The 14,694-nt window shown below is 36.4% G+C and overlaps 3 protein-coding genes across 3 annotated transcripts; all 3 read right to left on the bottom strand.

Annotated features, from left to right (window-relative positions):
• Positions 1–4,180: 4,180 nt before the first annotated feature.
• On the bottom strand, positions 4,181–5,160 carry LOC125202505. The gene is made up of 3 exons (XM_048100913.1): positions 5,025–5,160; positions 4,679–4,946; positions 4,181–4,343 (listed from the first exon to the last, which is right to left on the bottom strand). The coding sequence occupies exons 1-3, from the start codon at positions 5,100–5,102 to the stop codon at positions 4,282–4,284; spliced, it is 408 nt and encodes a 135-aa protein (XP_047956870.1). The 5' UTR covers positions 5,103–5,160; the 3' UTR covers positions 4,181–4,281.
• A 988-nt stretch (positions 5,161–6,148) lies between these two features.
• LOC125224269 lies at positions 6,149–6,796 on the bottom strand. Its single transcript, XM_048127650.1, has one exon. It carries the CDS (start codon positions 6,794–6,796, stop codon positions 6,149–6,151), a length of 648 nt encoding a protein of 215 aa, XP_047983607.1.
• Positions 6,797–11,480: 4,684 nt separating this feature from the next.
• LOC125202810 (putative nuclease HARBI1) lies at positions 11,481–13,188 on the bottom strand. The gene has a single exon (XM_048101284.1). It carries the CDS (start codon positions 12,909–12,911, stop codon positions 11,535–11,537), a length of 1,377 nt encoding a protein of 458 aa, XP_047957241.1. The 5' UTR covers positions 12,912–13,188; the 3' UTR covers positions 11,481–11,534.
• Positions 13,189–14,694: the final 1,506 nt, after the last annotated feature.

Below are 14,694 nucleotides of genomic sequence, written 5' to 3'. Positions count from 1 at the left end.
CGTGGGCACCTCTAGGTGGAGGTACAGTCGGACTATGGCATTAATGGATTGCACGAGATTTAAAAAAATAATTGATGTGTTAAAGGTTGAAGTGGAGAGAGTAAATTATGAACACAAATAAAAATTTTGAATAAAATTTAATTTGCTATGAAATGAGAGCGGAATGTGGTTGTATTTGTAGAATTTGGAATTTGGAATAAATAAATAAAATTCAACCCTCACACCCTGGCGGCTCCGCACTCGCTACTGGCATCGAGCAACACCTGCGCCACTTGCCATCCCTTTCCCGGTCACGAATGGACAACGCCGCCAATAGTGACACTGCGCACAACGACCCCCTTCGATCGCGGCTCTATTGCAGCATCGAAGGAATGAATCATTCTTTTAGGCGGTGTATTTGACACAAGTTTATTAAATTAGTAAAGAAGATTGTAAAGGAATAGATAATTAACTTTGCAATGAGAACTTTTGCTCATATAAATTGTAAAGAAGATCATAAAGGAATAGCTAATCTTTAGATACTAAACAAATGACTCTTTAGAAGGAGAGGATACTAGTAAATCAAGTGCTATGACTTATTTTTATTAGATGTACAATAATAATAATAATAATAATAATAATAATAATAATAATAATAATAATAATAATAATAATAAGAATTAGGGGCGTCTGAGTCACGTCTGGATAACCACGTTGCATACAATTAGCTAAGTGCGCATTCTCGATCAATCGGTGCGTGTTCCATTTGAAGCAATGAAGATGCGTAAATGGGGGTCAAGAGGAAGACCGACATCCTCATACCTCTTGCCATACAATGAGTACCTAAAATTTGTATTCGATTTAATAAGAACTGGCAAGCAGAGTCCACATAAAATGGTAAGTAATTATTAGTACTAGAATAGTAAATTTTTGATACCTTTCCCCATTGTTGTAGCTTGAACTGTATCTATGAAGACCTCGACCGAAATTGGAATTCCGACTTTGATAATTTGGAGGTGTCTCATCTTGAGAACGCACTTTCCTCTACACAATAAATGTATACATATACGATGAAATAAAATATGAAGGTAACATAAAAAATGTAGTGGTGAAACACTCACACGTGATTTGGAGAGTTTTTTTCATAGATCAATTTGTACATATTAAACAAGAGAACTTATCCCAAAAGACTAATTTATAAGGATAAATGTCATTAATGAAAAGTTTTTTTTGCTCCTAAGTGAAGTCATCAAAAGGTAGGTTATGTATAAAGTCGTACCTTCAGTGATGATGATGATGAGAGGGCGTTAGAAGCACTCAGATTGAAGCCACTTGGTATATTCATTTGATATGGACTTCCTTGAGTAGTACTAACTGGTCTATATAACACATAAGTTAGTCTTGATTAAAAGTATACCTTATTTAAAAGATAAGCTAAACATCAACATGTTATATATGAATGGATATACATTCAAAAGATCAGCAAGAATGATTAATATCGAATTGAGAATGACACATTCTTGATTGTTAATATAATTAGTCTTGCACGCACATGCACACTCTTGCGCATATGTTTTTGCCAATTTGCGCATAAAAAGTTCGCGAATAAGCTCAAGGGTTCGAATCCTATGATCGGTGAACTATCCGCAAACTTCATATTAACAGAATTTAATATGCTCATGCATAATTCGTATTTATACATCTTTCTCGATTCTCACGTTAATTTACGCGATGAACTCTCGGTGTTACCTAATTGGAATAGGAGATATAACAGCTGTGGCATTGTTTTGCATTTGTTGTGTCGGATAAATATGTTGAGAAATATGTTGAGCTGCAATGTCATTTAATAAACCAGACATCGGGCTTTTCTACAATGCCTGCATAAATTATGTATGCAAAAAATAGGTATATTATAGAAATAAGTTATTGTTTTAACAATTTGATGGATATACAATGAGTATAATCCTATAATAATTAGCAATTTTACCTTGGGTGCTGATGTGGCAGGGTTCGTCCAATTATTGGAGATGCCAAAGCCATTGGGTGTACTTAATAGATATGAAAAACCTTGGGATCTCGTCGGCCTATTATTATTTGAGTAGATCAATTACTAACTAATTAATAATCTTTTTAAATTTTGAGTACAAAAATAATAATACAACATGTGGAATTAATCTTAGTTCTCATTTATTCAATTAATATTTTATGTCACACAAGAATATTACCGTGCGGAATCCAAGTTTTGAGCATGAGGCACCGAATAAGCATTGTGCATGTTGGTATTTACCATTGCATCAATTCCCGAGCTTTCAAATGGTACCTATCATAAACAAGACAATTTATTTAATCCAAATTCTCAAGTGTCATTTCAATGTTTTGAGCACGAGGCGTCAAATAAGCATTGTGTATGTCGGTATTTACCATTGCATCAATTCCCGAGCTTTCAAATGATACTTATCATAAACATGAGAAAATTTGTTCAGGATATAAGTTACACGATAATATGGTAAAATTTGTTTATGTATTAGTTATGATATTTGACAAAACACACACAAAAGCCCACCGTTACGCACACAAGACACACAACATTGCACACCAAATGTTGCACTACACACTCACAAAACCGCAAAACACTGCACACCATGTGCACTGCACACGTACACAAAACACAAACATACACACAAACATACACATACGACACACAACGTTGCACATACAACACACAAGGATTTATATATATATGTCTTACGAGCGTTTGTGAGGATTCAATTTGCACCTTTCCATTTGTAGACGAAGATCTTGAAAATTGAAATTGAGGATGTATATTTGACAGTGATATGTCATATCTATTCATCATCTCCTCATAGTGTGCTTCTTCACCAACCATCGTTGTAGTATTAAATGGTTGACTCGCTTGATATCTATTACAAAATCATAATGAAATAAGTTCGTTAAACAATAATTTTAATAGTTTCAATTTGACAATTATGAGATAATCAAAAAATTAAAAAATTATGGATTTCATTTCATCATAAGTTAATAAAAAATTACTACTTATATAAAGCAAGAGAGCACTTACATCTGCTGATCAAATGAATATAAATGACCATAAACATTAATAAATCAACATTTGTGAGACTTGTAGACTTTAAATCTTCTGAATAACCAAAATTAGATCTGCAAACCACAGATGTAATCTGATATAGTATGATTAAAATAGGCATAAATTAACACAGCATTCTAATTGAAATCAACCAATACCTTTGCAAAGAAACTTAGTGTTGATTTCTTTAAAGCTCTTCAAATCCCCAAATATTCTCAGGAAACAAGAATATTATGTATCTGAATGAAAAACACTTTTCACAAATGCTATTGTAGCATTCACTTTTGCGAAATAAAGTGAATTCTCATTTACACTTCCTTAAATAATATGGAGATGTTAAACGCAATATCGCCACGGATTAGTTTTATAATAAAATATGAGTGGGAATGAGTTAGTGGAATATGAGGTCCACTGTCAAAAATGATAAAAGTGAAATGGGATAAATTTTGGAAAATAGACAGAAATGTAAAAATGGGACAAATTTTCAGGGATGGAGGTAGTATTTTGCAACTTACGAATTATATCTAGATCCATGTTTTATAATAGAGTGATGATAAACAACCAAATTTTGTGCAACCAAAATAAGGTTATATCAATAATTTGATGTATTAATTATATATTAAAGTAATAAATATAGTAAGTGGACAAGTTAAAAAGACATATTTGCCTTTAATCTCATTTTTTATTTTTAAAATTTGAATTAAAGTATGCACTAATTACATTTATGGTCCAAAAAAATAAAAAAATTATATACAAATCATAAATATATGACCACAATATTATGCACTTTCCATGTACTATATATGCATCCATATAATTTAATTAAATGCATAAACAAATCTATTTTTCCAAATAAACTAATTTTTAATTGTACATAATTTGGTCACAAATTTTGTGTTTATAATACTCCAATTGCAAATTTGTTGTTTATAATACTCCAATTGCAAAATGACCTACCTATTACTTTTCTTCCAAAAATAAGTTGTTTAGTATTTAGAGGTTTAATGATTAAATTAATATCATCTGCTCATGTCATAAATTGTACTATTTCATTCAAGGTTAGTCTATCACACAAAAAAAGCTAAATGGAAAGAAAGTCTGATTACAAATTTTAAGTTACAAAAGCTGATTAGATTAGATATTACAAAAGCTGATTAGTTACTAATTAAAAGCTGATTAAATTACATAATGCTTCATTTTCAAAGGGCATTGTTGGTTGGGTTCTTGCGAGACAATCTCTTCTGAATTTCAGAGGGATATCCTGCAAAGAAAATGATATCAAAACATTTTTTACACTAATTCAATTATGAAAAGAAAGCATTTTATACTACTTCCGTCCCCCAAAATTTCCTACACTTTGATCCGATACGGGTTTTAAGAAATGTAATGGAAAGCGAGTTAAAAAAGTTGGTGGGATGTGAGTCCTACTTTTAAAGTATTACTTAGTTTTATAATAAAACGTGGGTAGGAATGAGTTAGTAGAATATGAGATCCACTGCTAAAAATGGTAAAAGTGAAGTGTATCAAAATTTTCAGGGACGGACCAAAATAGTAAACCGTATCAAATTTTCAGGGACGGAGGCAGTAATAAGTAACCTGGTGTGTTTCGAATTCGTTTTCCAATGCCATTTCTGCCGAAGATTTGAACGAATACACGAGCTGGCTCCACATACGAAAATATCAAGAGATCATGCTCTTCTATATTGTTATCCTCCACAAAATTAACCCAACCCTCTTCAAAGAAGAATTCTCCATTTGCTTGTGCAATTCGCACCTCCCAAGTCGTCACCTCTCCTTCCCTTTCCATGCTGCACCTCTCTGGAGCTCTTGCTCCAAAGCTTCCCATGAAAGTTGGATATATTTTCTGTCAAAATAATGAAATCATGACTCCAAATTTAAAATATACTCCTAAAAGAGAAAATTTGAAAAAAAAGGGAGAGACCAGTTTTGTTTGGCATAGGGTTGTGGTGTAGTGTGTAGCGAACGAGGTTGTTGGACTGTGGTGGGCAACCCAATACATTGTCGATTCCTATCACACTAAACTAGAAGAAGAGAATTGAAAGGAATGGAGGAGAGGAGTTGTTTATGGTATTGAGAGAAGTTGTGTTGAGTATATATAATAACACACCACTGTTTATGCTTTCGTGTTGGAACTTAAAATTCTTAGTTGGTGTCAATTAATGTTGGAGTAAATGCTTGGGTTTAGTGGGAAGGTGTAAGTAACGGATCAAAGATAGTTGGTGTAGTCCTTTTGAATACGTGATTTAAGAAATGAATGCGTTAAAGATTAAATTCAATATAGTAAAATAGGATAAGAAATATTCTCTCCGTCCCAAGATAAGCGACTCATATTAGGGCATCCATAATGGGACGCCCTAAGCGATGCCTTATGCACCGCCACGTCAGCATTTTATCCTCCTCCTATTCCACCTGCAGTGGGGCGGACTATAGCCCGCCCTAAGCGACGCCCTAAGCATTTTTCTATTATTTGAATATTTAAATACTTCAAAATTTGGAAAACTAAAACTTCATTTCATTAAATTTCAAACATTACAATACGAAAAAAAAAACTATAATTTCTCAACGGCTCGCGGTTCCAAACTTCTTCAATCATGTCGGTCATGAGCTGAGTATGGTCTTGTTGGTTGCGCATTGAGGCCTGTCGCTCTAGAACCGCACCGAAGCCAGTCGGTAATCCTCGAGTGACCGGCGAGGTCGCCGTGCTGGAGCTAGATCCGGCTTCATCATCCACCCAATTGGTGACATGGCCACGTTCTTGTTCGACTATCATGTTATGCATGATGATGCACGCATACATGACGTCGGCCAAGTAGTACCCCATATGATGTGTGCGCCGTTGGCAGTGAACTGAATGGCCGGACCGCGACCCCTGCACTGATCGGCGAATAGGGTGGACGAGTTGAGGACGTTGATGTCGTTGTTCGACCCGGCTACACCAAAGTAGGCATGCCAGATCCAGAGGCGGTGGTCAGCGACGGCTTCTAGGATCATCGTCGGGTGGCTGCCCTTGTAGCCGCTAGTAAATTGGCCTCTCCAGGCTGTCGGTCAATTCTTCCACTGCCAGTGCATATAGTCGATGCTCCCTAGCATCCCAGGGAAGTCGCGCACCGTCTCGTGCATCCGCATCAGGTTCTGGCAATCGTCAGCAGTCGGGCGTCGCAAATATGTGTCGCCAAAAGCCTCCATAACTAACTTACAAAAATTCTTCAGACATTCGCGGCCAGTTGTATCCCGACGTGAAGGTACTCGTCGAACATATCTGGCTGTTGTGCCGTAGGCCAACTGGCGGATTGCAACCGTGCACTTCTGCAACGGCGTAAGTCCGGGTCTGCCGATCCCATCTTCCCGATACTGGAAGTACTCATCACGGGCCTCCAACGTATGCACAATGTGGAGAAAAAGATCTCGGCTCATTCTAAAATGGCGGTGAAAAACATTCGGGCCCCACCTTGGATTCTCGGCAAAATAATTTGCGAACAGACGTTCGTGCGCTACGTCGTGCTCGCGGGGGACAAACGTCCGTCGTCGTATCGGGCGAGGGATCCGCGCCTCCGCCGCCGCCGCCGCCGCCTGCTCCCGCTGCATTTGTGCCAAGCATTCCGCCTTGGCTTCATTAACGGCATCGAACAAGGCTCGAGTCAAGGACCGTCTGCAGCCATCCGATGTACTCAAATCGTAGTCGTCGGGATTCATTTTTGAGTCAATGAGAGAGAATAATTGAAGAGAAATTGAAGAGATGTGAAATTGGAGTGTGTGAAATGGTAGTGAATAGTAGAGTTTAAATAAGAAAAAAAATTTGAAAAAATTCAAAAAAAAAATAGAAACGCGTGCCCATCGTCCGCGACCCATCGTCCGCCGTCGTCCACAGTGGCGGACGATGCGACGGACGATGGGTATCCTCCGCACATCGTCCGCGGACGATGGTTAACCCATCGTGCGCGATGCTGCAGTGGCTGACGATGCGACGGACGATGCATCGTCTGCCCCATTGCGGATGCCCTTATGTCCCAAGATAAGTGAGTCATTTCCATTATTTTTTGGTATTGTCTCTCTTACTTTTTATTTCTACGTTATTCACTTTCTTACTTTATTCACTTTCCACTTTACTAACAAAACCTCATTTCCTTAAATCTCGTGTCGAATAGTTTATGCTCACTTATCTTGGGACGGAGGGAGTAAAATAAGAGATGGAGAGAGAAAAGTTTGAGAGATATAAAATTTTGCAAAAAAAAATTGACTCAACTACCTTAAACAATGAAAAAAGAATACGACATTATCGTCGAGCAACACCTGCGCCGCTTGATATCCCTTCACCATCACGAAATGGACAACACCGTCAATTGTGACACTGCACGCAATGCACCCTCTTCGATCGCAAGTCTATTGCAGCATCGAAGTAATGACTCGTTCTTTTAATCGGTGTTTTTGACATGATATAATTAAATTAGTATTCCATCTATCTCACCATGATTTAAGAAAATATGCTTAGTAAGTTATATATATTGTATAACTAGAGTAGAGAACAAAATTTTGATAGCGAATAAAGTACTCCTACTTATTAAAATAAAATAAAATAATAGTACTAGAAATATTAGTACATCAAGTGCAACAACCTAAGTGTTTTTAGCTTCTAATTTAATTTCAAATGACATATATAGAGAAAATTACAAATCAATACTTTAGTTTTAGAAAAGTTTGCTCTATACCCTTCACCACAGCTCTGGTCTCTGCCCCTCCTGTATTGATATGAGGTTGATTAGATATCACAAAAAAAGCTGATTTGAGTAGTCTATGCCATAAAGATTGATTTGATAGTATAAATAGTCCTACCTAGGCCCATCAAAATGCACATAGGATATTGGGTACTGATGTCTGTAATTTGGAGAGAGTAATTCGGCATAAATAAATACGGAATACTCTCTTCGTAAGCAAATAAAAGTCCCAATTGATTTTTACCATTAATGGTAATAAAGTCTTATATTTTACTAATTTATTCCACTCATATTTCATTTAATACTACTAAATACTACAAGTGAGACTCATATTTCCATTATTTTTTTTTCATCTATTTTTCTGAATATAACTTCAAATTTGTGCCGCCAAAAAATGAGACTCTTAATGGCTAACCGATGAATTATTTTTGACACCAACATTACTACGGAGTATTAAAGGAGTAGTATTTTATTTCATCCTTTTCACTGTTAATAATGGAGTAGCTAGTATAACTCGATGGGATGCAGTGTTATTTTTATCCAGGTACAGTAGGTGTCTTGTTAGGTTGAGATTTATCAACCTAATTGAGAATTGAGATGCAATCTCAGCCACTCATCCAGAATATTTGTGAAATGTCAACAGCATGTAGTTTATGTCAACAGAGGGGCATAATTGTAATTTTATTTATTTTTTTTAATTTTTTTTAATTTTTAAAACTTTTTTTTTCGCTTTTTTTTTTATTTTTTATTTTTTTAAATTTTTTTTTCAACTACATATACAATTCATGTCAACTACACATCAAATGTCAACAACTTTATTTAATAAATACTATTTGACATGAATTGTACATGTAGTTGACATTATATTGTGTAATTAACATGAATTGTATATGTAGTTGACATGGGTTGTACACATAGTTGACATTATATGTGTGTAGTTGACATGAATTGTGTGTGTGGTTGACATGGATTGTACACATAGTTGACATTATATGTGTGTAGTTGACATGAATTGTATATGTAGTTGAAAAATAAAAAATAAAAAAATAATAAAAAAAAATAAAAAAAAATCTAAAAAAAATCTAAATAAAAATTTAAAAAAATAAAAGATAATTTAAAAAATTTTATAAAAAATTAATAAAAAATTAAAATTAAAAATTTAAAAAAATATTTGTTGAATAAAATTTACCATGATATTACCATTCTGCCCTTTCATAATTAATTAATCTAAAGATATTTTCCATGTGGAAAAATCTGGACCACCCATTCAATAAAAATGAGTGGCTGATATTGCATCACATTTCTCAATTAGCATAAAAAATCTCAATTGATCACAATCCGGTACAGTACTATGTTATTTTCAAAGTGTGTTATTTTTATTTTTTTTTGGTAAAATCTGGCTTTGATTTTTTTTTAATTCCTAGTCGAGATAAATAATTTTGCAATGAGAACTTTTTCTCAAATAAATTGTGAAGAAGATTATATAGGAATAGGTAATCTTTAGATACTAAACAAACGACTCTCTTTATAAGAAGGATACTAGTAAATCAAGTGCAATAACTTTTTTTTTTTTTAAATACAATAAGCAAAGTTAGGGGATTTGAGTCACGTCCGGTTAACCATGTTGCATACCATTAGCCAAATGCGCATTCCCAATCAATCGGTGCGTGTTTCATTTGAAGCAATGAAGATGCGTAAATGGGGGTCAAGAGGAAGGCCGACATCCTCGTACCTCTTGTCATACAATGAGTACCTAGAATTTGTATTCGATTTAATAAGAATTGGCTAGCAGAGTCTACATAAAATGTTAAGTAAATATTACTACTACTAGAATAGTAAATTTTTAATACCTTTCCCCATTGTTGTAGCTTGAACTATACCTATGAAGACCTCGACCAAAATTGGAATTCCGACTTTGATGATTTGGAGGTGTCTCATCTTGAGAACGCACTTTCCTCTACACAATAAATGTATACATATACGATGAAATAAAATATGAAGGTAACATAAAAATGTAGTGGTGATACACTCACACGTGATTTGGAGAGTTTTTTTCATAGATCAATTTGTACATATTAAACATGAGAACTTATCCCAAAAGACTAATTTATAAGGATAAATGTCATTAATGAAAAAAAAAATCTCATAAGTCAAGTCATCAAAAGGCAGGTTATGTATAAAGTCGTACCTTCAGTGATGATGATGATGAGAGGGCGTTAGAAGCACTCGGATTGAAGCCACTTGGTGTATTCATTTGATATGGACTTCCTTGAGTAGTACTAACTGGTCTATATAACACGTAAGTTAGTCTTGATTAAAAGTATACCTTATTTAAAAGATAAGCTAAACATCAACATGTTATATATGAATGGATATACATTCAAAAGATCAGTGAGAATGATTAATATCGGATTGAGAATGACACATTCTTGATTGTTAATATAATTAGTCTTGCACGCACAAGCACACTCTTGCACATATGTTTTTGCCAATTTGCGCATAAAAAGTTCGCGAATAAGCTAAAGGGTTCGAATCCTATGATCTGTGAACTATCCGCAAACTTCATATTAACAGAATTTAATATGCTCATGCATAATTCGTATTTATACATCTTTCTCGATTCTCACGTTAATTTACGCGATGAACTCTCGGTGTTACCTGATTGGAATAGGAGATATAACAGTTGTGGCATTGTTTTGCATTTGTTGTGTCGGATAAATATGTTGAGCTGCAATGTTATTTAATAAACCAGACATCGAGCTTTCGTACAATGCCTGCATATATTATGTATGCAAAAAATAGGTAAATTATAGAAGTAAGTTATTGTTTTAACAATTTGATAAGGATATACAATGAGTATAATCCTATTACAATTAGCAATTTTACCTTGTGTGCTGATGTGGCAGGGTTCGTCCAATTATTGGAGATGCCAAAGCCATTGGGTGTACTCAATGGATATGAAAAACCTTGGGATCTCGTCGGCCTATATTATTTGAGTAAATCAATTACTAACTAATTAATAATCTTTTTTAATTTTGAGTATAAAAATAATAATACAACATTTGGAATTAATCTTAGTTCTCATTTATTCAATTAATATTTTATGTCACACAAGAATATTACCGTGCGGAATCCAAGTTTTGAGCATGAGGCACCGAATAAGCATTGTGCATGTTGGTATTTACCATTGCATCAATTCCCGAGCTTTCAAATGGTACCTATCATAAACAAGACAATTTATTTAATCCAAATTCTCAAGTGTCATTTCAATGTTTTGAGCACGAGGCGTCAAATAAGCATTGTGTATGTCGGTATTTACCATTGCATCAATTCCCAAGCTTTCAAATGGTACTTATCATAAACATGAGAAAATTTGTTCAGGATATAAGTTGCACGATAATATGGTAAAATTTGTTTATGTATTAGTTATGATATTTGACAAAACACACACAAAAGCCCACCGTTACGCACACAAGACACACAACATTGCACACCAAATCCTAACTCAACATTTCATTTTTACATCATCACTAATTTAATTGTTTTATTTTTATATATAATAAAGCTAGCTTATTTAATTTATAAAGATAAATCAAATAAATAGTAATAAAGTTCGTTGTATTAAACACGGGTACACATTACAACGAAGAAAATTAAAAAAAAAAAAAGTACACGAATGGAAATAAAAAATCAAAAAAAAAATTCAAAGAAAAAAAAATTCAAGGGCGGTGGGCGCGGTTTCTATTTGCCCACAATTCTTCGATGATATCGTGTTGTAGTGCTTGATGGGCCTCCTTCTGGTGTATGTCCATGAACGCCTGGAACCGTTCATGTTCGTTGTGCGGTACACCCTGGCGGGCGGACTCGGTTGAGACACCGTGACTCGATGATGCAACACTTGGGTCGTTGGTGACGTCGAGGACGCCTTCGTGTTCATCTTCGATGATCATGTTATGCATGATGATGCACGCATACATGATATCGGCAATATCCCCCTGGTAGAAAAAGCGCGTCGGACCCTTTACCAGTGCAAATCGCGATTGGAGCACCCCAAATGCCCTCTCCACATCCTTGCGCGCAGACTCTTGCGCTCGGGCAAAATACCTTCTTCTATCTCCGAGTGGGCATCTGATCGTCTTCAGAAACACGGGCCATTGCGGATAGATGCCGTCAGCCAGGTAGTACCCCATGTTATGCACATTGCCATTGGCCGTGAATTCGATGGAGGGGCCTAATCCGTTGATCCGCTCGTTGAAAAGGGGCGAGGAATTGAGAACATTTAGGTCGTTGTTCGACCCGGCTATACCAAAATAAGCATGCCAAATCCAAAGCCGTTGGTCGGCAACGGCTTCAAGAATGATGGTGGGATGCGTACCTTTGTAGCCGGTAGTAAACTGGCCTCGCCACGCGGTTGGGCAGTTCTTCCACTGCCAGTGCATACAGTCGATGCTGCCGAGCATCCCCGGAAAGCCGTGGGTCCTCCAGTGCCAATCCAGTAGGAACTGGCAGTCAGCTGCGTCCGGCGAGCGAAGGTAGTGCTCCCCAAATATCTCTCGCACGCCCTGACAGAAATTCTTCAGGCACTCGTTGCCAGTCGTCTCGCCGCATTGCAGATACTCATCGAACATGTCGGCGGACCCTCCATATGCCAACTGCCGGATGGCAACAGTGCATTTCTGTAGGGGCGATAGTCCGGGCTTCCCTGCTGCGTCTCGCTGGAGCCGGAACTCGGGGTAACGCGCGGACAACGCATTAACAATGCGCAGGAAGAGGGAGCGGCGCATTCTGAACCGGCGACGAAATACATCTGCCGGATAACGTGGTTCCTCCGCGAAATAATCGGCGAACAGCCGATCGTGCGCACCAGTGTGGTTGCGAGGGATGTATCGGCGCCGCCGGCGGATTGGCCGTTGGGGGGGTGGCTGCTGCATTCGAGCGATCTCGCTTTGTATGCAGCGGGAGATATAGTTGTTGATTGGGTTGTTGGCGAAACCCGCTACATCCCATCCGGTGGGAGCGGGAGGTACCTCTTCTTCGGAAGAAGAATGTGATATTTCCTCGTCGGACTGAGCACGAGACGATGAATCAGAACTCATTTAATAAAGATGGAGAGAAAAAAGATTGAAAATTTGTGTGAATGAAGTTTGTGGGTGATGAATGGAGGAAGAGGATGAAATATTTATAGGGGTGGGATAAAATAGCCGTTCGGCCAAAAAAAAAAAAAAAAATTTTAAAAATCGCCGATTATCGCCGAGCGTCGCCCACAGTGGCCGGCGATCGCTCGGCGATAATCCGGCGATAAATCGCCACTCGGCGAAGCAACGGTAACATTATCGCCGAATTATCGCCGACTTCGCCACAATGGCCGGCGATAATTCGCAAATTAATTATTACGAGTCCGGGTTCGTTGTTCGTGGATCGTTCAAGCCGAAAAGCTTCGTTTGCAATAGCAGTGAGTTTCTTTAAATTCTTCATACTCTAATAATCAATTATTACTACAACAAGAACAATATGATCAGAAAAAGATCAATCTAACACTATTATATTCATAAAACGATAAGCTAGTATATGTATCAATTATATTCTGTTGCTAAAAAAACACATCCATCAACCTTCACTTGTGAGTATTAAACAAAAAAGGAAGTTAAAAAATGTACAAGAAAAATAATTCATAGAATATCATCAGGATATTATGAGTACATAAACAAATTCCACAAAATGTTACTACTATTAATAATTGAGCCAATAAAAGCAAAAGTCTTAGGACTTTCATTATGTATGCATCAATGTTATATAGAAAAAGCAAAATAAATTGCACAAATAATGCACATATGAACTACAATCATCAAGGAATCATACGTTCTTGGTTATTTCAGATCCCAGTTTTACATTTATCTTGAAAGAACAAAAAGTCAATAAATATTACTTCATCCATCCACAAAATGATATATATATGATCATAATGGCAGTATTTGTGGGTAAAAAAAAAACACATCCAACCAACAACAAAACAAACCACATGGATGAATAAGAGAGAGTTTAGAGTTTTAAAAAGATAAGCTGTTATTGCTCAATTGAAATCATGGAAACAACAAGACTCTTTTATAATGGAAATACAAACCTAATCCTATGTGGTTCGACTCTCGTAATCTGATCCAGGAAAGAACCACAAAGAAAACCCGGATGGAAATAAATAACCGACTCGATAACAAGACACAAAATAGAGTGGATGTGTTGGAGCTGATGTAGGTGGGTCGTGGTGAGTCGGGAGGTGCGCTGGAGAGCCTTATTATTAATATGAGAGTACATAAACAAAATCAAGAAAGTTTTATGGAGTATCAATTGAGTCAATAAATGCGAATAAGCAAGTGTAGAGAGCACTTGTAAAATTCATGCGTAGAGATTTGGAAACTATTTTTGGTTTGGCTGCTGCCACGCATATTTGGGTTGAGGAATTTAACTAAGTAAGTCTGGAAATAAAATATGCTATGCTAACTGCTAGATCTAGGCAGAAATGAAATATGCATAAGAACTAAATCAAAACAATTACTAGATCTGGGACTCCTACCAACATATCTAGACCAAGGAAATTAAAACAAGTGGGGACCAGATTCTGAAAAAGGTAAGTACGGACAGAAAAGAATCTGCAGCATAACTAACTAAAGCATCAACTGAAAATGACTTCATCTTCTCCAATGAACATAAATAAATGCAGAGGTTAAAATCAAAATAAGGCGTAGATCGGAAACACAATTTAACGGTAAACGAAACAACGGCGAAAGTTACACTACTAGACGAAGCAAACCAAGCAGAACAAAATCCCCATAATTTCATGCACAAATTCACCTCCCCTGTTCAGATCCACACTTCGGATGCTAA

This window comes from Salvia hispanica, chromosome 1 (assembly GCF_023119035.1).
Source record: "Salvia hispanica cultivar TCC Black 2014 chromosome 1, UniMelb_Shisp_WGS_1.0, whole genome shotgun sequence".
Classification (NCBI taxonomy): domain Eukaryota; kingdom Viridiplantae; phylum Streptophyta; class Magnoliopsida; order Lamiales; family Lamiaceae; genus Salvia; species Salvia hispanica.
Note: the sequence above shows the minus strand (reverse complement) of the source record. Positions and strands in the feature narration are given on the sequence as shown.